The sequence below is a fragment of the Bacillus rossius genome, chromosome 1 (genome assembly GCF_032445375.1).
Source record: "Bacillus rossius redtenbacheri isolate Brsri chromosome 1, Brsri_v3, whole genome shotgun sequence".
In the NCBI taxonomy this organism is placed as follows: Eukaryota; Metazoa; Arthropoda; class Insecta; order Phasmatodea; family Bacillidae; genus Bacillus; species Bacillus rossius.
This window is the reverse complement of record NC_086330.1, coordinates 371,446,739-371,471,562: the sequence shown is the minus strand read 5'-3', so window position 1 is coordinate 371,471,562 and position 24,824 is coordinate 371,446,739. Positions and strand designations below refer to the sequence as shown.

The window sequence follows — 24,824 nt, the reverse complement described above, 5'->3', positions numbered from 1 at the left end:
TGACCGCGGAAGGATATGTAATTTTGTCTTTGGAGGGAGAGAGAGGCATGTAACGGTGAATTGGAAGGAGCTGTGAAAAGGTGGTGAAAATAAAGCTTTTGTTTTGTAGTTGGGGGTTGTTAAACTTATTACTGGAGAGTGACCCACTACAGGACGGACCTTGAGCTGCGCCTCCTTGTGCTGCAGCTCCTGCTCCAGCTTCTCGTTGAGGTCGTGCAGCGAGGTGGACTCGCGCTGCGCGTTCAGGTACCTCTTCTCCAGCGTGGCGATGCGCTCCTCCTGCAAGCAGGCCGCGCGTCGTCCCCACACACGCCCGGCACCTACCCTACTCCCCGGCACACCGCCATCACGCATTGCCTCTCGGCGGGGGGAATAATCATCTACGTACTTCAGTTTTTAACATTTCCTATTTTTGAAGTGAAACTTCTAATGCGACCCCCAACAAGGTTGCGTTAAACGTTCAACGCTCTTGGGGGAGGGGGAGTGGAATGAGACAGAGCGAGAGTGAATGCGTGGCACTCGAACGCATGCGCGAGCGTTAGCAACGAGTTCCGTCCGATATTACCGACGCAAGAGGGAGAGAGAACGAAAGATACACAAAGGTAGAAAGTAGGAGAGAGAAAGAGAGTGAGTCGGTAGATCCCAAGCACATGCGCGTGGTATTCTTGCTATGCAGAGAAGTAAACAGTGTGAGCTTCGTGAAAACCAAATGGGGAACTACCACTGATGCAATTTTTGCAAGAAATATTGAAAAAATAGAACTCAAACTTTTCGTATCTTACTTTAGTTATCATAATCCTATTGTAAATGTTATAGCTTTGGATATTTCTCCGGAGGGACTCCACGCGCTATTTTTTTTTTACTTTCATAAAAGTTGCGCATAGTTAAGGCCATCGTGATGTCAACTTTGGTTTACACGCAAAATTTCCAATGATGAAAAATAATGCAAATACATATGTATAAAAAAGAGTGCCTGTGTTTTTTTTTTTTTTTAAATCTACAATTTCCTCAGAGTTCAAAGAAAAGATTTGCACACTTGACCTTCAAAACCAGAATAAGATCAATGCCATCATGAGATTTCTAAAAGCTACCCCAATCCCCCTTTCCCAACCCTAAATGCAGAATTTTGGCACTTCTGGATGGAATTCTGCACACTTGATGCTCAAAATAATAAGAAAACTACTGTCTACAACTCCGTATGCTCTGGATGAATAAAAAACACATATGTACCCTCAAGCTTGAAAAAGTTTTATATATATATGTATATACATTTTTATATAAATAAAGGGGGGGGGGGGGGTGGGAATGCCCGTCTACCTAGAGTTTGAAGAGACTACTTCCAACCACTACACAAAGCCTTTTAACACTTGCATAAAGCCCGGGCAACTCTGGGTACTTCAGTTATAATACAATATAAATAATAATCTTTATATATATTAGGTACTTCAAATTAATATTAAGTAAACTAAAAACATATTGTCAAGTGGAAGAACAAAGTATCCACAGCCTTGTTTTATATGTTTTTAAATCAACAATAATTCTGAAAGTGGTTGGTAAGTTGTTACGGAGCAATGAACAACTAGATGGGACCAGCAGCGAGGAGTCGGGGGCACACGGGGCCCACCTGGTCCTCCTTCTGTGCGACGTTCTCCCGCAGGTCGCGCTGCAGCTTCACGTTGCCTTCCTGCGCCTTGAGCAGCTCCTTCTGGGTCTTGGCCAGGCTGTCCTCCAGCTCCGCCACGCGGCTCGTCAGCTCCGCCACGCGCCGCTGCCACGCGCCCAGCTCCGTCGTCTGCGCACCCCCCCACAGCGCCCCGCCCCCTCAGTCCGCCTCTCCCGCTGCCGCCGACGGTTACCCTCGCTCACACTGTCTCCTGGAGACGTCAGCGCTGCCCACATCCAGTAAAACTACCACGTTTTATCGCATAGTCGTTGCACGCGCATAATCGTTGCACCGTTATTTTAGGACATCAAAATTTGGAGAGAAAAAAATTTCTCGCATAAACGTTGCACAATGTTTTTAGATTCTGAGCGCTTTGTGTACGTAGATTTTCCAGTATAAAACAATTTATTTTAAAGTTTAAATCTAATATTCATTCGGATGTTACAGCTTAATTATTTGATTAACAGAAATACGAATTTGCCCGATGAGTAAATTTTCTTTTTTGAAGACGTTTTCAAACGTTATAAACTTCATCGTTTCGTCTTCGTTGCTGCTGTGTGCCGCTTATGAAAATGTATCCAGCGCCAGTTGGCATCGTTCATGTCTGGTTATGTTGATTCCCGTACAGAGCGAGCGCACGTAGTCTAACATCGACACAGATAGCTCATCGATTGCATGCAACGCGCGCGCTCTGTCTGGTGCCGAGTTAACTACATTTGATAGCCCACGCTTTCTCGTGGTGAGTACTACGATAGTTATGCGCTCCGACTCACGTTCGCGTCTCAGTTTTAGTTTTTCTATTTAAAGTTGAACAAAATGTTTTATGACTTATTAATTTAAATTGTTTGGCGTGGTTTTGTATACTCTACTTTTTAAATTAACATACTTTCTTTGAATAGGTTTTGTTATTATGAATAACTTTGCGTAATAAAAAATCTTTTTTTAAATAATCATTGCACCACTACTTTTCCAACTTGATTTTAGTATAAAATGTGCGATGATTATGCAATAAAACATGGTACTTGCCCTCAAACCATTAGAAGCTATTTTATCATTTTGTTCTCAATACCCTTAAATATGAAGTTGATCAGTTGAACCTCTTGAGGCTAAGATGAATAAAAATCCAGTAGTTACGTGCATTACAAGCATGATGGACAAAAAAATCCATCACCAAATAAATTATACTAATTTTAAAAAATTATGTATTTATGGTATGATGATTAATAATATAAATATCTGATGAAAGCACAATATTTATCTTTAGTCTTCATAAACAGTAAATAATCTTTGAGAATTCAAATAACAATAAACAGGTATTTTTAAAAAAGGCTTATGTGTTTTATAAGATTTTGGAGTTGAAAAAAAATGAGCTATGTTTGTTTAAAAGGTTAACTTTACGTAGTTATGCACAGGGGCAAAAGGAGTAGGACTCCAAGATTGTGGGCTCCGAACCACTCTCAATGCAGCCTCGACGCTCGTTTGTTTGCAGCATGCTGGGGAGCTGGGATTGGATCGGTGAACTCAACCACAACAAACACAGGCACTGAATACTGACGTAGTTGCAATTTCTGGTTCAAAAATGTTGATTCTTGAATTTAAATTATTTAGAAAAGAATCTAGCGATGCTGAGGAGACAGTAGCTTGGCCGTTGATGACGGGCGTTTCTGCGAGTGGCGCACCTGAACGCAACGAGGCGCGACGCGACGCGACCCACGGCACTCACCTGCTTCTCCACCGTGTCCTGCAGCTCGATGACCCTGGCCATGTCGGAGTCCGGCTCGATGGCCCCATTCGACAGTCGCTGGACACACAGACACACCCCCTTGAAACCCACTACCCCTACGGCCTGCACATGACACTGGGGGACTGTACCCTCGCTAGACGCAGTGGCCAGACCCGGGTCGTGGGCTCTAGTCCCCACCACGGGCATCGTTGGAACACTCCCTCCCCTGCAAGTTACCGGTCGCACCTCCGTGGGATGTCACAGACAGCATCATACACAATAATAAATGAACACTTGCTATAATAAGCATGCTGCACCGTGGAAGGGCCGAGGAAAGAACGCACCATACGGCATTACAATCTTCAGTCCCACTCTTCTCTCACCGGCTGTTGCGCCATGCGGCCGTAACAGAAATAAAATATAATCTATTCCCTCCTATGTGAAAGACCCCTCCCCATGCGTACGACCATCCTAGACGCTATCGTAATCAAAAGTTTGAAAACATGACGGCCAAAATCTTGTGCGCACGACCTGCTGTTACTGTTAATGTTATTTTTTTAAAGTGTAAACCAGCCAAAAGCAAAATCATAATTGACACCTGTTGCATTCCAATTGCGAGATGATCAGCGTGAACAAACCTCTCCACCCGCAGAGTTCCGTACACTAAACAAAATGTCAAAATGAGTACATATATTTGACAGCTTGGGCCCAAACCTGACACGAAATAATTTGTCAACTCAAACAGAAACTTCTAAAATTAAAAAAAATAATAATAATTGAAGAATATAAATGATAATATTTAAAATATTTTGAAGCTCTATCTTCAAATATTCCTCAACGACCAGCCGATGGCCATCCAGGGAAAGCGCGAGTGCGAGTGTCACCTTGGGCAGCTGGCCGAGGATGGACAGCTCCGCCTGCTTGGAGTCGTCTGTGAGCGGAGCGTCCGTCTGCGTGCTCTCCTTGGGCTTGCCGTTGTCCGTGGCCGCGATGGCGCGCCCCAGTTTGTACTGCTGCAGCTGAAGCACGGAGCGGAAGGCACTGCATCTCACCCACAACTACTATACAACATCTCTAAACTCTCAAACTGATCATCACTTTAAAACTGCCACCACTTCAAACTGTCCAAGTAAATATACTTGTCTGTAAGCTGTTTGTTAGGTGCAACAAGACAGAAGGTTTCCAATCGCTGACTCTCGACAATTCCCTGAGATTTCATCGTCAATAAAACATTTTTTTTCTAGTCTCATTAATCAATTTTGCACATAACATAAAATTATGCATCAAAACATGTTTCGACCACATTCAACAATCAACATGTAAAATTGAAGTAAATACTTTTCCCCAAACACAGTTTCCACTGTCGTAATTTCCATCAAGTTATACAACCAAAACTTGCCAGTCGGTAAAATAAAATAACTAATTTTTAAACTTTCAAACAGTGAATTATTGAGTTTGACCTGGTGAATGATTATCAGCATTTGTTAGTGCTTCAAATCATTAAATCAACACACATTTGATTCAATGGTTGTCATTCTTACATTTAGTTAACGATAACCACACATGAATTTGTGATTAAAACAGAGCCTGGTTTTAAAACAATAGAGAAAAACACTATAATCGAATATTACTACTCCAGTTTGGTGATTTAAATTGTGTCGATTTCCCTGTTTTTCCCACGTTTTGAAGAGACCTTTAAATTCCCTAGCTTATCCCTGTTTGCCCGAGTGCACGAACTCTGCCGAGAGCTGACGGCACAGACCCGGCTCGTGCGACCACTCACTTCGTCTTTGGTAGCTGTGAGATCCTCTTCCAGGGTGGCCACCCGCTCCAGGGCCACCCGCAGGCGCTCCCGCACCTAAATAAATATGCAAATAAATTATACATACAGGAACATAACCTCACTTATACAAAGACACTTAAATAAAGTTTAAATTCACAATTGCTGTCACTAATATTCACAATAAAAAGATTTTAAATTATATGGACACGTATACAATATCAATCACTAAAGTATATGATTTGAAAGCAAATACATAATTTTTATTTTATGTAGCCTTTATTCATTCTGTCAATTTTTGTTGCATGCTGCGTCTACATCGTAAAAATTAATTCTCATTATTTTTTCTATAATGCACCTAATGAAGTGGGTACGGTACAACCTAACCTCCCTTATATGAAAACACTTGAAAATACACTTGAAAAAATTGTACTGATCATTTTTTAATAAAACACCTAAAGAGGTATAACTTCAAAAAAAAGTATTAAAAAGTTGCTGAGTTTTTAAAGCATTCATCTTACTTGGAAATAATATTTTCTTAACAATTTCTCTTTTTTAGAATACTGACACGGTGGGTGACAAGCGAAAAAGGAGGACGCTGTTTTTGGCCCATTCAAGAAACTAAAGACAGCGTGTCCGTTCACGGTTGCTCAGTGACGATGTTCTTGCATCTCACTGGACTGACCTTTGACCTTACCAGTCCAGTTCCTTCGGGGAAGCCCGCTCAACTGCAGTTCGCCAAGCAGCTAGTTCTCTCTCGATAGATTTCTTCCCCTACATTTCCCTCCATACCTGATTTACCCACAGCTCATACTCACTTTCCATTATACTGTTCTTTCAGACATTCTATTCTACTCCATACTCACTGCACGTTATAAACCATTTTCTTCCTCTTATATCAGCAGCAGCCAATCCCTGATTCCTTCACCCCCCCCCCCCCCCCCAGCAAAATCCCCTCCTGAGACAGCCTCCACTCCTGCATTCCTGCACCCTGCTAGACTCCTTCTTCAGACATTGTCAGAATTCAAATCAGCATGTTGATAATAATTAGAAATTGGAAAATTTCTTCGTTTCTTTTTTTGCAATACGCTGAAATACAAACAACGTCATCTTCAGCATGTATCTGCGGCTGGCCCACAATGGGGGACTGCGAGGCATCGCGGAGGACCTACCTTCTCGTCGAGGGCCTTGTGGTGCTCGAAGAGGGACTTGAGGGCCTTGAGCACCTCCACCTCGCTGGAGACTCCGGACTGCGCGGCCGCCTGGCGCTTCACCACGGTCATTCTGAGAGAGCGCTCGTGCCGCGACACCAGGCACTCCAGGTGCTCCAGCAACAGCTGCAACACCGTGCGGCACGGCACATCGCAGTTTCTCTCTCGCACTTCTCTGCCACGCGCTACACGTCAGCCCGTGTTCCAACACAGTGACCCTCGCATAGTGGGCTCTGTCATGGTGGTGATGGACTGTCGATCCTGCCATTGTCCTGCATGGTTCGTGCTTCCTTTGTAACCAAACAAATTAAGCACTTTCAAGAAATTTTTTTCATAAATTTTGTGTATATATCAAAACAAGAACTAAACTTTACAAAATGGAAATTGTTTTTTGCAATTAAAAGGTAGGCAATTGTCACTATTCCATAAAACATTTCAAGAGTTATAAAACAATGAACAATGAAAATATTCTACCTTCTGTTAGCTCTTGCATAACAATTCATTAAGTTAATGTTTGACTTTACACAAGTAGTGATCATTTTTGACCAGGGTGTATCCAATTGCATTAAACTAGATTTTTTTTTTTTTTTTTTTAAAAAGCCTCTCTATAGATGCTTCATGGAGCAGATGCCTCATTTACATTTTCATTTTAAGGACTTTGGCAACCAGCCACAGTTTACTCCTTTACTGCAAAACAAGCAAACTACAATTCAGGCTTTTAAAGGACAATAGAAGAAAATGTGACTTTAAAGGGAACTTAAATATCAAATTGGAAACTAAGGACTTTCTAAGATCTTATAAGAAAAGCATGATCCCTCTGACACTAATCAAATACGGATTAAATGGTAGGAGACAAGTGATCTGACTGCTACACACTGTAACCCCAGAACTATGACACAAACACAAAGACGAGACAAAAAAAATCAATTAAACCAACACACAAAACCGCCAAGTAAAACATAAACTAAATAATTAATAAGAAAATGCAGGAACCAGAGAAGTTATTCAAAAGCATGGACAATTCTTTTTTTTTTGCAGTTATGAATGATTTTTGCTGATTTGATAACCCTTCAAAATTAAACCTTTAAAATTTAAGTTATTTCAAAGAAACCACACCTGAGTGCCACTTGTTAGTACCACAACTAAACAACCCCACGCCCAATGGCTGACATATTTTACCAGCATCGGTCAAGCTGATGGTTACCATGCACATTACTTACATTTAGCTGCCCACATTAAATTGTGTTTCATTATAAGGGACATAGTTAATTTTTTTTATGAGTTTTCTAGAAGCCAGTAAGACTTTTCCATTACTTTTTGTGATGAATAGGGCCAATTATAATAAATATTTGGTCTCTTATTCTATCTGCATATGTCCAGCCAGCCGCTGGAAGCTACAGTTTCTGCACATTTCCATTCAACTGCATCACTCTGTAATTATAAAATTTATAATAAATGACCAAAGTAAAATTATTGTGTTTACAACCAAATTTTGACACAATATACATGAGGCAGAATGTACACTCTTAAAATCTCTTTAAATACACAAAATTTCACAGAAAATGGTTGAACGACAACAAAGTCAAACAGAGGCTTGCAGACAGATAGGGAAAGGAAACAAGCTCAGAGCTGACTCTGCTCAGCATGCCCGAGGCACAGGCTGGACGTAGGTATATAGTTAGATGCAGGTTACAAGTGTGGGAATACCAGATGCATGGGCGTCGCAACCGGGGGGGACGGGGGTGACACGTCCCCCCCAATAATAAGTCTTCAATCTCGACCCCTCCAATAATATGTTTAGTATCGTAGTTATATTAAAAATATGAATTCTGTGATATAACCTATATGTTGCACATGGTGCATTTAGTCCAATCGTGGTAATGTGAGCACTGTGTTTTTACAAATTTGTTCTCTGAAAATATTTTTTATAAAAAAAAATATATATTGCAACCAACTATAATTAGAATATCTAGGAAAGAAAAATGCCTAAAAACCATCTTTTTGCACCTTCAAACCCCAAATTTTCCCGGGGGAGGACCCCCGGACCCCTTTTCCAGGGGATGGATATTCCTCAAAAACTAAATCAATTGCAGGCCCCCCCAAAAAAATATATCTTTGCGACGCCCATGCCAGATGCCTCTACTCACAAGGCACCAGAAGCATAGGCAGACTTTCATTTTGGATAAATCTCCCCAATCTCTACCCCGGAGTCTTGGCTTGTCTTTACGGAACTTTCTACAGTTTATGGCACGGTTACAAAGTTTAAATTGTGCTCTTTGTTCCTCATTTGTTATAAAATTTTTACAAAAATTTTTCATAGTTAGAAAACATTGGAAAAACTTTTTCCTTTTCAGCCTTTTTATGAAGCATTTTAAAAACATGATAAAGGGATGAAGGTGACGATGACTAAGCAGCTCACCCGCGTGTTGTTCCTCTCTGCCTTGAGCTCCGCAATCTCCTCCTCGCGCTCCAGCAGCTGCTCGCGGGCCTGGTTCAGCTCCTTGGTGAGCGTCGCGAACTCCTGCAACACCACCGCCCCGTCAGCCCCCAATGCACACCAGCTCCTGCCGTGTGTCCATTCAGCCACACTCGCACTACAAGTCATTATCTGCACATCTACCAACTATTTCATTTATTAATCACACATAGAGACCGTAAAAATTTGCGGGTTCAATGACCTATACAATGAACTCCATAGTTCTACGTACACTCGGTCAAATGTCACCCACTCATTGGCTGCTGTGTTTTAAGACGATACAACGTAGCAGCCTGTGATTCGATAAAGCTATGGTTGGGTGTTTCTCATTTGGCCCAGAGTCATCCAGGTAAGTTGTGAGCCAATAGCAGAGGCAGCAGTGAGGTATAACTAATTTGTATTTTAGCCTATCGCGAAATGAATTCGCGATTTTTTCCGGTCTCTATTAATTATACATCAATAATTAATTTTATATATATTCCTAATAATCAGTTATACTAAACAAGTCATTTATTAATTGAGTTGTGATAAAGATGGCACGTGGAGTGAACACTAGTGTTGAGACTGTCGCCCATAGCATCGACTGTGTGCACTCGTGTCCACCTTGGGGAGACGAGGACTATGGGGGGCCATAGAGAACCACAAAGGACCAGGAAGAACCATGGAGGACCAGGGAGGACTTAAGAGAGAGAGAGAGAGAGAGAGATCTGGTTGCACAGGCGCGCCAGTGAGAGAACAAACAGCTCTTGATGAAGATGGCTCATGAAGACAACCTCTCACGGGGACCACAGAGGTACGATGATTTCAGCAATAAACCAGGTAGCTAGACACACCACGGTGTACCCCAATACATTCACTGGCAGAGAAGCAGTTTGAACAGGATGATGTGGTATCCACTACACATGGCGGCAGACAAACGAACACATCACAAGTGGCTAGAGTATGTACAACAGTTGGGTCTGGCGTGGGAACACGCGACCTTCTCAAGACTGCAGGAACGCACCACGCAGTGTGTAGAGGAAGCCCATTGGCACGAGCAAGTCCTGCAGTGGCCGAAGGACGAGGACATTGTAGCCGACATGCTGCTCCTGCCGCTAGTTTCAAGTCAGTTCCAGCCGGTGGTTGTGCTAGAACACATGCACGTCCCTGCAAAGCTGTTTCATTGGCAGATTACAAAGCCTTCTTCACGTGTTTATTCTTCGGCCCTTTCTTTGTGACGAGTACTGACCTACACCTGGCCCAAGCCACCCAGGCTCTTGGGGGGTTCAACCCGCTGACCCTTCGTGGGACAACGTGTACTCGAATACGTTATCAGGATCACAGACACAAGACAAAGCAAAAAATCATTCAACCGAGAAGGAGGAGTAGAGGAGCTGGCCTCTGATTGGAAGAAGCCCTAGTGCCTCGCGTTACACTCGACCAGTTCGAGACACAGATTGCTTACAGGCTGGTCTCCTGCGCAACACACACACGAAGCCACCGGCCCAGGGTCATCCAGGGGCAGCGAAGGAAGGGGGAGGGGGGAGGGGGGGAGGGGTTCTTCCAGAGCGGCGTCGCCTCTAAAGGGACCGACGCGCAGTCTTCTCGTCGTGAGATCTGGACGGCAAACACGACATCACATGTCGTAAAGGTGCAAAGCAAGTCCCTTGAGTGCTTTCAAAGACCTGCACCGTGCGTTACACGCCTAAAATTATTCTAGAAACACGCATTTTTAACCATTTTCACTCTCCTGAAAAATACAGTTTACAAAAAAAAAAAATCTGAAACGGAACCACACATCCACTCCCGGCGCATTGTTAAGTGCTCGAAGCAGACAAACCCCACTCGGATATCTTGGGTTCTCAAGTCGCATGGTCGTGTGCGAAGCCGCCGGCAGTAGCGTCAGACAGCCGGCCACAACTGGCCGTGCTGAGGGCGCCGGGTGTCGTGACTCGTGACACAGGCAGCGGGCACGGCCGCACGCACCGCTAATGCCGCCGGCCATTAGCTCTCACGCCCCCCCCGGCACACGACACGTGACCACTCCCGCGCCGGCCGACAAGCGGGCAGGACGGGCTGGGCTTCGCTCAGCGCGAGTGCGACCCACCACCACCACCCCATATAGGCTGTCCGTGTAAGACCACACTTTTTTTTTTTTTTTTTGGATCAGATAGAGAATAAATTTCTGAGACAGGAAGTCTTTGCCGATTTTTGATCCGACCCATAGGTAGGGACTGGAAAAATTCGCGGTTTCAATGACCACTAGGATAGACTCCACGATTCTCTATGTACTCGGGCAACTATCACCTGGTCATTGGCTACCGACTAGGGACACCTGTTTACTGCGATTCTTATGATTCGATACTTCTTTTGTTGAGTGTTTGCCATCGGCTCAGAGTCCTTCAGGTAAATTGCGGTCCAAATCACTGACGCAGCATTAAAATAAACGAGTTTGGATTCCAGTCTGTCTCGAAAGGAATCCGCGAATTTTTCCGGTCTCTACCCATAGGTAGAGACCTGCAAAAATCGCGGATTAATTTCATGATATGCTACAATTCAAATAATTATACCTTAGCGCTGCTTCTACAATTAGTTCACTGTTAATCTGGAGTAGTGAGAGCCAATTAGAGACCCTCGCTCAAAGAAGTGTCGAATCACAGACACTCGGTCGAGACGACTCACAAGTCAGCAGCCAATGAACAGGCGGCATTTGACCGAGTGTGTAGAGTGTAGTAGAGTCTATCCTGGAGGTCATTGAATCCGCGAATTTTGCAGGTCTCTACCCATGGGTAATAAGTAATTAATTAAAATAGTTAACCAATGATGAGCGCACTCTAAGAGGAAGAAGAAGAAGAAGAAGAAGAAGAAGAGAGAGAGAGAGAGAGAGAGAGAGAGAAAAGCGCGAGGTACTACTGCTTGCTGTCTCTCACGGCGCGCCAAGAGTATAAGGGGGCAAGCAGCAGTAAGCGAGTATATGTGTGTGCGCGCCGCTCATGAATGGTTAACTATTTTAATTAATTACTAATTACCTATGGGTCAGATCAAAAATCGGCAAAGACTTCCTGTCTCAGAAATTCATTCTCAATCTAATCCAAAAAAAAAAAAGTGTGGTCTTCCACGGACACCCTGTATTTTAAATTATATCACACCTCGTGTGCTTACCAGCATTCCAGCATTCAACTTCACGGCCGCTATGCATAGGGAAAAAAGGGGGTTTGTCTGTAAAGTCGGTTTACGGGAGATAATTTTACGTGATAACGTCATAAGAAATCATTGATGAAAAATTGCATACTTTTTAATTTTCAAATATTATTTACAGTTTTTGCAAATTGAATTTAAATAATTTGTTTAAATATAATCACGAACAATAAGTTAAAAAGCCCGCCTTAACCTGTTTGATATTAAAGAAGATTTTCTCGCACGGTGGTTGGCCGGTTCTTGCACGCTCGGCTCAGGCGGAACGTGACAATTTTTCTTGCGTGCAGCCGGCGTTCACAGATATTTATAAGACGTTATCACGTCAAAAAGTATTCATACCTTTTGTGTAAAGAATTCCGCGATTTACAAACTTTGATCCATATTTACGGCAGCTCTTATAGTTTCAGATATACACGCTTTTTTGCGTAAAAGAAATTGGTGACCTTTGGCCTCGAATAAAAAAAAAACAACGGACAAGCATTTTGATGGGGACTTTTGACACATCATTTGTAATGACGTATTCAAGACCCGTGCAAAAAATCCAGCTTGTTGGGGAATCAATGCAAACTCGAATGTCTAATTTGTCTGGACTAACTAGCGAGTCAGTAATAAACATCACAACTGCAAACGTGATTGCTGATAACGAGTAAAATTTAAAAATATATATATTAGTAGATACTGCATAATTATTTATTTATATTCGTCTTTTATTTAAAATGTTTTGTAGTCAACAAAACGTTTTGTCAACCCAGTCGGCAACTCACCTACCCCCCCCCCCCCCAAAAAAAATCCGTAAAAAAACATGAAATTTTTTGCGATAAAAAAAATCTGGTCGCACACATTCGACTAAAAAAGGATGCGAAGCCTTCTTTTCACAGACGAGAGAGCCAAACGCCCGATCGTGCATCTTCGAGTGTTTTTTTTTTTGTTCATTGTAAATATTTTTAATGTAGCTATACTTACCTAATATAACCAACCATCCACAATGTTTTAAAGAATTTATAATGTAGATAACCTATCATAATCGACCGCAAAATTTAATGCCACACCGGTTTATACAATGAGATAGAAGGGAGGGGGGGGGGGAAGCGAGCATAAATTCGGGGAACTTCGGGGAACTTCGGGTGTGGCTCTCTCGTCTGCGAAATGAAGGCTTCCCACAAAAGGATATGCCCACGCCGGCTTGGCTGTCTGGTCTGCAGGAGAAGCCACGACCCTGTTCGGCCGGGCCATTCAGGACGCGCTCGCCTCAGCACCGGATGGCTGCGATTGGTGCGCCGACAGTAGGACACGCACCTGGAATGAACCCAGCCAACCGCGATGCACAGGACAATGACGCAAAAGTTCTGAACACACACCTGGCCTGTAACTATGTTCGCGAAAAGTACACAGCCCTAACCCAGGGGCGATTTATCGCGAGGATGTAATGTTTTAGGTCAATATAGTCTACACTGCAACCCACTCACCAGCATTTCCGTCAGTTGAAATGTTTATGACTAGGGACAGGAAAAATCCGCGGGTTCAATGGCCTGTAGGATGAACTCCATAGTTATACGTACTATCGGTCAAATGCCACCCACTCATTGGCTGCTGTCTTGTGAGAAGTCCCAACGTGGCAGCCTGTGTTTCGATAAAGCTTTGGTCGGGTGTTTCTCATTGGCCCAGAGTCATCCAGGTGAGTTGTGAGAACTGAGGTGTAACTATTTGTATTTTAGCCTGTCGCGAGATGAATTCGCGAAATTTTTTCCGGTCTCTACTGTTAAGCAAACGGGTGCCGTGTGGAGCTGCCTTTGAGGGCAAGCGACTTCACGCAGGCACCGTCGAAGCGAACAGCCGTCCGCATGTCCGCGCCGTGTGCTCACTCAACTCCCCGGTCTCCGACTCTCGCCGATCCATAGCGGCAACACGTCGTGACCGGCTGTACTTGAAAGCACTGTGGGGCCGTGTTCTACCCCATTCCCCCCTTCGCGCCCTCACCGCGGCACGAGACATGCGACGATTGTTCGCGCACGAATCACATCACGTCCTGTTGGGGAAGCCTTCATTTCACAGACGAGAGAAACACATCCGAAGTTCTCCGAAGTTCATGCTCGCTTTTTTTTTCCGTTCTATCTCATTGTATAGACCGGCGTGGCATTACATTTTGCGGTCGATTAGGATAGGTTAGCTACATTATAAATACTTTAAAACATTGCGGATGGTTATATTAGGTAATTATAGCTACATTAAAAATACTGTAAAATCATTTTATGGTTGCTTAGCAAATAACTTTTTAATATGTAGCTATCCAGGGCTAGGAAACCGTTTACATGATTTCGCAGTATCTTTAATGTAGCTATCGTAACCAAATCAACCGTCCACAATGTTTTAAATTATGTATAATGTAGCTAACCTAACCTAATTGACCATTAGTTATCATGAATTACAATGAACCAAAAAAAAAAAAAAACGAAGATGCACGATGGGGCGCTTGGCTCTCTCGTCTGTGAAACGGAGGCTTCCCTGCGACGACTGTTCACGCACGAATCACATGTGTGATAGTGTCCACTTTCCTTTTACATAAAATGTATGTTCATAATTTATTTACGATGTTCTTTTAACTACTATATTTAAGAAAATCATTTATTGTGAATATCGCAGCAATTATGTAGGGCTTAAGGTATTTATTTTATTCCAAATATTGAGTATGTCATTTTTATTGCCTTTATTAAAAATAATACATATGTTAAATATGTAACAAAATTGCGAAATTTGTGTATTGCTATTGCAATTTTGTTTCTTGTAAACATTATTGTAGACTTTTTCATATTGAAATAAAATTTGCAATAGGGTTGTTTGTATTTTAATTTTACAGTTATAAGATGTTTTTATTTGTTGAACGTAGCTTAGCGCCTCGCGGGTACGAACAACTGCGCATCGAAAACCATTTCGGGCTAACGTATTTTTCAAGAACGGTAAGGGAGTTCACAAAAAAAATTTATACTAAAATTTCCCTGAATGTATTTTTTTTTTTTTTTTTAATAATTGGCTTATTTTGCCATTTCCTGGAAGAAATGATAGTCCAGTCAATGAATGCCCAAAAAAGGGTATGTAGAGGTAATAGGAAAGGAACACAATTTTAGACTTTGGGATTTTTCTTTTTTGGACTTGTTAGGAGATAAACATACTAAAAGTCCCCACTCCTGGGTGGTGTGCGGGGGGGGGGGGGGCGGCAGGGAAGAACGGTATGCATCCTAGCGAAAATACTACTCTGTACCAAATTAAAGCGGACAAAACGTTCCACAACATTTGTTCTATTTACTTTATCGCTATGTTACATAGTTACCAAGGTATCTGCCCTCGAAAGTCACTAATTTTGAATAAATAATTTTTTTTGCCTTATTTGACTAACTTTTTTGTACTTCATCCTACGAATAAGTCATAAGAAAAGGAGTTGTAGAGAATAAAATTTTCTTCGAGAATATATATATATATATATATATATATATATATATATAATTTTATTATTCTGCCTTTAACAGTTTAAACTTTAGAGGAATTTTAACATTGTTGTGTAAATTTTGCAGAAAAACTTAACTTCTATATTTTTCGTTACTCCACTGCTCTAACTCTGTATAAAAACCAATACCTACGTATTTATACGTATTAATATTATGTAATATTTAAAAGTAAAACAAATAAATTATATACATATATGTATTATATAGTATATTTTCAGATGCATATGTAGTTCAACACAAGTAATGCTTTTTTTTGGTGTCATTGAATACTATTTTTGGCACCCAGAATCTAATGAAACCACTTCGAGAGCTCTACCTCTCGCCCTTAACGAAATATGACTATACATGATGGAAACAACCTGATAATACTCAAAATTGGAAATTTATCGAGGTTCGCTGAATTATTATTGTTATTTAATAACCATGTACATAGCCGATAATACTTGGTATTCAATGTATATAATATATAATTTACAGTTAATACACATATATTTATATTACCTTACATTCGCTCCCCAGATACATTGGATAGGGTGATTATAGAGTCAACAACAATTTGTACATAAATTTATTTTTATTAAAAAATTAACACATTAATGTTTTTGTTAAACTATGTTACATTTCATTTCAGAATATATTTACACACTGTATTACAATATTAAATATAATTATATACATATATATATATATTCAAAATTAGTGACTTTCATGTGAGATGGCGATAAAGTGAATCGAACGAATTTTGTGAAACATTTTGTCAGCTTTAATTTTGTATATAGTGGAATTTTCGCTAGGATGCAAAGTTTTCGAGATAAAAACGAAAAACCGAAAGAAAAAAAAGAAAAAACCTTTCTCCTTGCCCCACCCCCCTTCATTGTCACCCGCTCAACACCTAGGAGTGGGGACTTTTAGTATATTTACCTCCTAACAAGGCCAAACAAAGTCCCAAAGTCAAAAATCGAGTTCCTTCCATTTCCCTCTACAACCTTTCGTTGACTTAACTATAAAGTAAGTACAGCTCCAACCATCTGTCACAGTTGGCCTAGTCCTCACAAAAATCACACATACTCCATCTTACAATGTGTATGACTATGCACTACATCACCATTTGGAAAAAAAACAAAAAAAAAAAAAACATGGTTACCCAGGTTGGGTGATGGCAGACTGAAAGCACGACATTTCCACCTAAAATTACTTGTCACTGGGAAAAAAAGGGGAGGGGGGAAGTGATGTATCCGAGACCTTTCCAGGATTTCAAGTAACTTCCCAGTCACAGGCAGTCTTGTTTCATTTTGGTTCATACTTCTCATATAGAAATTTCGTCAATTCTCGTTCACTGTTCCTCTCCATTACCATGGCGTCTACATAAAAAAAATTGGTTGTCTGTTAAGTCGGTTTACGGACGATAGTTTAACGTGACAACGTCACAACAAAACATTGATTAAATGATTGCATACTTTTATGAATTAAATTGAATAATTTTTATTGAATCATCACTATTTTGTACGGATACAAAGGAGGAGTGAAATTAAATCTACAATTTAATTGATAAATTTACTTTTATTTGCACTCATTAATTCAAATATGTTTATTACTTTAACGAACAGATTATTTTAACTATAACTTTTATACATGTTTACTATTTAACTTCTTCCAATCTGTGTTATTCTGTTAAGGATAGGACGATGATAGGAAAAGTAGGAAACGAATGGGAGTGTTTCAAGTTTAATGTGCCTCGAAAAAGTCAAATCGATGGTTGTTCCAATCGAGTGGAAGAGATATAGATGCGGCGCAAGCGTACAATGAGCGTAACGGGACAATGTGCGTTACGGGACACTTTTTCGTGCGTGCAGCCGGCGTTCATAGATTTATTAGACGTTGTCACGTCAATAAGTAAATTTAGTCTCATCGGACGGGATGTTGTACTCTTAACTACTCCTCTTCATTTCGATAGTCTGCAACCTTATCTTCTACCTAGTTTCTGTCTTCCATAGCTTGTTCGTGCGCTGGTGCAGCCTCAGAGAGCGGCACTCGGCGGATGGGGTCGGACCACAGGACATCTGGAGGGCCTCCTGGCTGGGGCGACAGCACCAGTGCACGGTCGACACACCTGCGGCTCGCAATTGTTCCCCATGAACGAGGAATTCCTAGTAAGCGCAAGTCATAAGCTCGCGTTGAGTATGTCCATGCCGATTGTACATACCGATTGATAGAGACCGGAAAAATTCGCGAATTCATTTCGCGATAGGCTAAAATACACATAGTTATACCTCAGTGCTGCCTCTGTTATTGGCTCACAACTCACCTGGATGACGCTGGGCCAGTGAGAAACACCCAACCATAGCTTTATCGAATCACAGGCTGCTACGTTGTAACGTCTCAAAGCACAGCAGCCAATGAGTGGGTGACATTTGACCGAGTGTACGTTTAACTAGTCTAGTTAGTGTCTTTATATGTTTTCTAGTGATATTCTCGTCTTTCTTTATTTCCAATTCTACAGTGGCCCCGAACTTTCTTATCTTCTTGATTTTTTCACCTCTCTTTGCATTTCTTTCAGATCTTCTCTTATCTGCTTTTAACGTTTTCTTTTCAGTCAGTTTTTTCCCCCCTCCACAAGTAGATTTTTATAACGTGCTGATGTAAGGATTTCTGATTGTCGTGTTCGTTGAACTTTTTTTTGATCTTGACCTCTGAAGGTTTGTTGGAAGGAGATCTCTTTTCAATTATTTTGTCCAGATCAACAATTTACGAATAAGTCGAAGAACAAGGTAGTAGTAAAACATTGATATGTGAGATGGAATCGGGAGCTGATGATGAAGGTCCAGACTGCAGTTCAGTGAGCTCATCTCGGGGAAGAGGTGATGCTGGTTTCTATTTGGGAACTGCGCAGGTTAAAACACTCAATTTGAAGAGGGCATCGATTCTGCAGACTGGCACCGATGCTCTTAAGTTACAGGAGTAGCTTCGTCATCAGTAGCCTATGACTAGAGACATACGGATACATTACGCGATAGGCTAGCATCAAAACAACTATACCTTCGTACCACTTCTGCGATTGGCCCACATTTTATCCGGGGAACTGTGAGCTAATGGGAAACACTAAACCAAGAAAGTGCCGAATTACGGACAGCCTAGTTGAGACGTCTCACGCGTCAGTAGCCAATGAACAGGTATCATTTCCGCGAGTATTTAAAGGACTGTGGAGTCTATCCTAGAGGTCAATGAATCCGCGAATTTTGCAGGTCTCTACCTATAACTCTCGAAAGTGCGCAGAAGGAATGAAATCCAAATCTGAGATCACACCTGGGTTAGAAGGCCAAAGTCCTGTACACGCAAACAGCTGACTGTGCCATGTTCATCCTGCAGTGTGTGACAGCCATGAATGTTTTACTTTCAAAAACGCTAGCAAAAATTAACCGAGTACAAGAATATCTAGTGTTACATAATTATTTTGTGTTTTTTTTATTATGTATGTAAATCCTAGCCGTGTTTTGTCCTCGGATATCAGAATCTTTTGATGTCTTTAGGCGCATAATGAAAAAAAAAACACGAGTGAATTTTTAAGATGCGAGTGCACCATGCAACGAAATTTTCACAGGATGAAAAAAAAAGAAGATAGTTACAAAAACAAGGCTGCATACGCATAAAAAGTATATATGTGGTTTTAAATCTTATACATACTTTTGTGATTGCTTTTGAATACTGATCCATTTCATTAAAAACACACATTTATTGTAAATAATTGTGATAGAAATTGTGTTTAAATAATTTTCAAGTGGATTTATATAAGCAAGGTTAGGGTATACTTATTTAGGCGCGTTATGAAAAAATGATGAGTGAATTTTTACGATGTGCGCGCAGTATGAAACAAAAATTGAGAAATTAAAAAAAAAAAAAAAAAACTACACAGAAATAAAATTTATGTGTGTTTTTAAATCGTACACATTAGTGATTAATACTGAATACTGGTCCAATTCATTAAAAACTTTTATTTATTTTGAATATTAGTGATTATAAATTGTGTTTATAAACCTTTTCAAGTGTAGTTTCAAGTGTATTTATGAAAGGGAGGTTATATTCTCGTATGTAACTATGTCAGGTTGCTTGTAAGCTTCCATTGTCTCTGGCAGGAAGTGTCTGTGGAAGGTTTAGTAGTCTCATGGCCACCATTTTCATGGGAGTGTTTGTGAGGTTATGTTCCCAAATGTAAAATTTATTTACATATACATTATAAATTTATTATTTAATAAATAATTAAAAATAATAAATTGGAATAAACATTTTGCATTATATTTTTATTATAATTCATAAATTTATCTCGATTATTTTACTAAATTAAATAATCAATAATATACATGTATGTGTCTATAAAAATATTGAATACTGAGTTTTTATTTGTTTTTAATTTGACTGAATTATTAAACTTCACCAACCGTATTTATAGCACTCAGTCATTTTACTATTTTATTTCTATTAATTATTGCATAAATTAAAAGTTAGTGTTTTTACTATGCCAAGTAAGTATAACTTATAATGCACGTACATGAGTTCACGAACAATTTTTTTTTCTTCAAGTTTTATTAATTTTTCATCACCGTGAATTAAATATAATGGGTAGCAGTTTGCTACGTCTGCCGCATTGTGGGAGCGGCAAAGGAACACGTCCCGGGTCCAAAGACAGAAGGGCCGGAGTGTTGCGAGCCAGCATCGCGGAGACGGGAACACCCGGAGGAAACCCCGCGGCCCCCGGCGCCGTCCGCCACGTCTCCAGCTCGCGCGCGGAGGTGCCACCCGCCCTCTGACAGGGCATTTAACATTACAAGATCAGCTCCATCAGACCTCGGCGGCGGATGAGGGAGGGGGGAGTAAGGGGCGATAGCCCTAAACCGAGCCCGGAATTTTATTTCTATTTTTGCATTGGATGGTAGTTTTAGGTTATTTAAAACCTTAAATGTAAGGTTTATCGTGTGTTTCATCAAAAGTTAGATGAGACTATTGTTACAAACAGGTTAGAAAAGGGTAGCCCAATTAATTTAAATAAAAATTTATTTATTTTTCTAATGTTTACAGTATTAATTAAGCTATAACAATTTAACTGTTCGTCCACACAAGTAAATCACTCTTTCATAAAGTCCACTACGTACTGTCCCCACTGGAGTTCATCTCGACAGTCTCTCTCTCTCTCTCTCTCTCTCTCTCTCTCTCTCTCTGCTGCTCGTATCTCACCGCGCACCCCTGTCCCGACACACCGCCTCGGCACCACTTGCTAGTCCGTCACACCCGACACAGCCCCGGGTACACCAGTCTCCGCACACGAGGCCCCTCTCGTCGCCCGCTATCGCTCGCCAAGGGGGTCGCTCGCCCTCGCAGTTCCGTCACCCCGCTTATACACCTGCCCAGTCCTTGAATCCCCGACTTACCACTCGAAGCTACGAGATCGACGGCGTCCTAGTTACGCCACTTCACGCAGACGAGGGGAAATGGTTGAAGCGAGGCGCAGGTTGTTCATCAGGTAACAGGGGTAACAAACTAGCTCTAGGAGCACTATTGTAACTGGAAGTGTTGAAGGTGGTGTGTGGACGCGTGTGCGATGTGGGTGAATGGGGCGCGCCGGCGGCAGACGCGGCAAGCAGCCGGCCGCTGATCGATACACGCCGCCTGCAGGTCGCGCCCGGGCGCCCGGCTCCCCCCCCCCCCCCCCCCCCCACCCGACGACCGGGCGCGTTCCCGCCAGTCGCTGCACCGGCCCGCACTCGCCGCGTTCGTCTCGGCGCGGCACATCTCCCCCTTCCCGCCGTGCGCAGTCGCTGCCGCGGCGCGACAAGCCAGCCAGGAAAAATATAATGGTTATTTAAAGAGACCAGAAAAATTCGCGCTTTCAACGACCTCTAGGATAGACTCCACAATCCCCTACACACTCAGGCAAATGCCACCTGCTCATTGGCTATTGACTCGTGACACCCGTCAACTGGGACGCTTGCGATTCGATACTTTTTTTGGTTGAAGGTTTTTCCATTGGCTCAAAGTCCTTCAGTTAAACTGTGAGTCAATCACGGAAGCAATATAAAGGTACAGTTGCTTGGATTATAGCATATCGTGAAATGAATACGCAAATTTTTCCGGTATCTGTTTATAGAGACCTGATAATTTCGCGAATTCATTTCGCGATAGGCTAAAATACAAACAGTTATACCTCAGTGCTGCCTCTGCTATAGGCTCACAACTCACCTGGATGACTCTGGGCCAATGAGAAACACCCAACCATAGCTTTATCGAATCACAGGCTGCTACGTTGGGACGTCTCACAAGACAGAAGGCAATGAGTGGGTGACATTTGACCGTGTGTACGTAGAACTATGGAGTTCATCCTACAGGTCATTGAACCCGCGAATTTTTTCCGGTCTCTATAGCTTATTTATTTTACATACAAATACATAGTCACCGGAAAAATTCGCGGGTTCAATGGCCTGTAGGATGAACTCCATAGTTATACGTACCTACACTCGGTCAAATGTCACCCACTCATTGGCTGCTGTGATTATTATAAAGCTTTGGTCGGGTGTTTCTCATTGGCCCAGAGTCATCCAGGTGAGTTGTGAGAACTGAGGTATAACTATTTGTATTTTAGCCTATCGCGAAATGAAATTCGCGAATTTTTTTTTTCCGGTCTCTACAAATACAAGATAAGTCGCATACCTACATCTAACTACAATACTAGCAACAGAACACAACGTACGAGGCAATTGTCGTGGCGAGGAAAAGCACTAATGCAACGTGGCGGGCCCTCAGACTCGCACTGACAGCAGACAGAACTGCAACCAATCAGGTTCGAGGAAAGTGATGAAGGTGAAGCTGACCGGGAGAAGGCGCCCCCGGAGAGAAGACCAAGAGAGGCGGGAAGAGCAGATCGTTAAAAAGGAGATCATGAGAGAGGAGAATGGAACAGTGAGCAGGGGAAGGGGAGGGGGATTGGCGGAACTACAGAGGAAGGTGGAGGCATTTTCACTTTGCTGACGCGGCCACAGACTGGAAACAATTATTGTTGATGATGATGACGATGATTATGTTTACAATGATGATGATGAGTACTGCTTAATTCTGGGGACGCACCACAACGCCGAAATGCCAAATTGACCACAACGCCGACGGCTAGAAAACTGCTGTGTAGCACAACGCCGAATTACCACAACGCCGAAATACACTAACGCCGAAAAATTTCATTGCAGGACTGCCACAAAGGTTAGGTTATGTTAGACTAGGTTAGGTTAGACTAGATTAGGTTAGGCTAGGCTAGGATATGCTAGGTTAAGTTAGGTTAGGTTAGGTAAGGTTAGGTTTGATTTTGATATTTCGGCGTTAAGGTACATTTAAGAAACACACACAAATTCATTCCGTTGTTATTTCGGCGTTGTGGTACACAACAGTTTTCTAGCTGTCGGCGTTGTGGTCAATTTTGACATTCGGCGTTATGGTATTTCAGCGTTGTGGTAACGACCCTTTAATACTGACTTAATTATAGCTTTATAAAATAATTTATGTGAGAGGAATAGTAAGTATGGGAGGGATGAAGTAGCCAGAAGCACTGCCTTCATGGCTCACGAGCACTGTCGTGTTATCGCTGCGACAGCCACGGCGCCTGGCGATTAGGCAGCCCGCTAACACACCCAGCTGCCTACCCTGCAGGCGCACCTAGCCATCAGCTACTGCTGCCGAGTTACAGGAACAGTTTCCAAGTATGAAAGCCTAGCAGACACGTCCTGCGGTGCTGTTGCGATCAAACTGCATCTCTAAACCCCGCCGTCACCCGCCGTAACCCGCCGTCACCCGCCGACCAGACGGTGCCGCTACACAGCTGTAGGTTTGTGCCCGGCCACAGAGGCGAGGATGTACTGTGCGAGAGCATTCGGGCCGACCTTACGGCCATCCACACCGTGCACGGTCACACGGAACTAACACTAACAACAACAACAAAATATTTGCCAAGGTAGCGGGGGGAAAAAAGGTTTTTGACTTGACAACGTCTAATAAATCGATGAACGCCGGCTGCACGCACGAAAAAGTGTCCCGTTACGCACATTGTTCCGTTACGCTGTGTCCAGTTACGCTCATTGTACGCTTGCGCCGCATCTATCTCTCTTCCACTCGATTGGCCTATGCGTCCGAGGAGAAGAAAGACAGCGGCAGCACACAACTTCCTGTTTCGTCGACTGTTTATAAAGCGAAGTGAAAAGTTAATGTGGTTTTCATTGCTTATTACAACAACAATTTCGGCAATAAAGGTTAATTTTATTATGCTTGCATTTTAAAAATCTGATTACTAGTATAATTTCAAGTATTTATTATTTTACTATTAAAATAAAAATGATTAACTTTTATTCATAAAAGTATGCAATAATTTCATCAATGTTTTGTTATGACGTTGTAACGTTAAACTATCGTCCGTAAACCGACTTTACAGACAACCAATTTTTTTCCTTCAAATTAAACTTCTTTGCTGAGGCGACTACAATTTTCGGGCGTTAGGAACTTTCCGATCGCAAGAGGGGAACAGTCAGGTGCGTGGTGGGGGAAACCGGAGGTGAGTGCGTCAGCGGCGACGCCACTCCAACGCATGCGCTAGCGGTCGAATGGGATGACGAAAAGGGGGTGGTGGTGGTGGGGGGAATAGGTACGTAGCGTGGCATGCCATAGTGCCAGTTGTAACGACCGGAAGAGGAGACGGCAGGGAAGAGGTAGAAATGACGCAGCGGTGATTCTACGGAATTCTCGTAACACTGCTTTGTGTTTGTTGGCTCCTAAGTTATCGTGACGGCTAACGATTGACGCAAACATATTCTCTTATTTAATTTGAAGTACATACAATTTATTTATTCGTGTGGAAAATAGTTATAGATTTGTGCAATTAACTTTAAAAGTATCGTTCATTTTTATGTGAATAGTGTGATGGAAAATGTAAAAAAAAAAGACGTACAGTTTTAAGAGGTTAGTTTTATAAGTGTATTTTATTTTTGTTCTGTGAACACTGTGATTTTAACTATCAAAAGGTTTTACATTTATAGACTTGTGAGCTAGATTTTATAAATGTAATTTATGTTTGATTTCATTTTATTCAGCTAGAGATTGTGATTTAACATCATTCCTAAAAATAATAAAAAGGCAGAAGCAGATAAGAGGTATTGAAGAGGAAAAGAACCGCCAAGAAGTGCCAATGAAGGGATACGAGAGTTCGGACGCGGAAAAAAGGATTTTTTCGTTTGAGATTATACCCGCATCTTTACTATTCGCATTTTTTAT

General features: G+C 41.9%; 1 protein-coding gene across 8 annotated transcripts in view; it reads right to left on the bottom strand.

Annotated features, from left to right (window-relative positions):
* Positions 1-24,824, bottom strand: part of LOC134528462 (liprin-alpha-1) — a 100,652-nt gene that overhangs the window by 52,512 nt on the left and 23,316 nt on the right. For all 8 annotated transcript variants that reach the window (XM_063362097.1, XM_063362099.1, XM_063362102.1 and 5 more), the window contains exons 2-8: positions 8,797-8,898; positions 6,339-6,503; positions 5,170-5,244; positions 4,271-4,405; positions 3,387-3,464; positions 1,625-1,792; positions 160-279 (exon numbers count right to left, since the gene is read on the bottom strand). In XM_063362097.1, the coding sequence (XP_063218167.1) occupies positions 160-279; positions 1,625-1,792; positions 3,387-3,464; positions 4,271-4,405; positions 5,170-5,244; positions 6,339-6,503; positions 8,797-8,898 (843 nt within the window). The remainder of the gene's footprint in view (positions 1-159; positions 280-1,624; positions 1,793-3,386; positions 3,465-4,270; positions 4,406-5,169; positions 5,245-6,338; positions 6,504-8,796; positions 8,899-24,824) is intronic.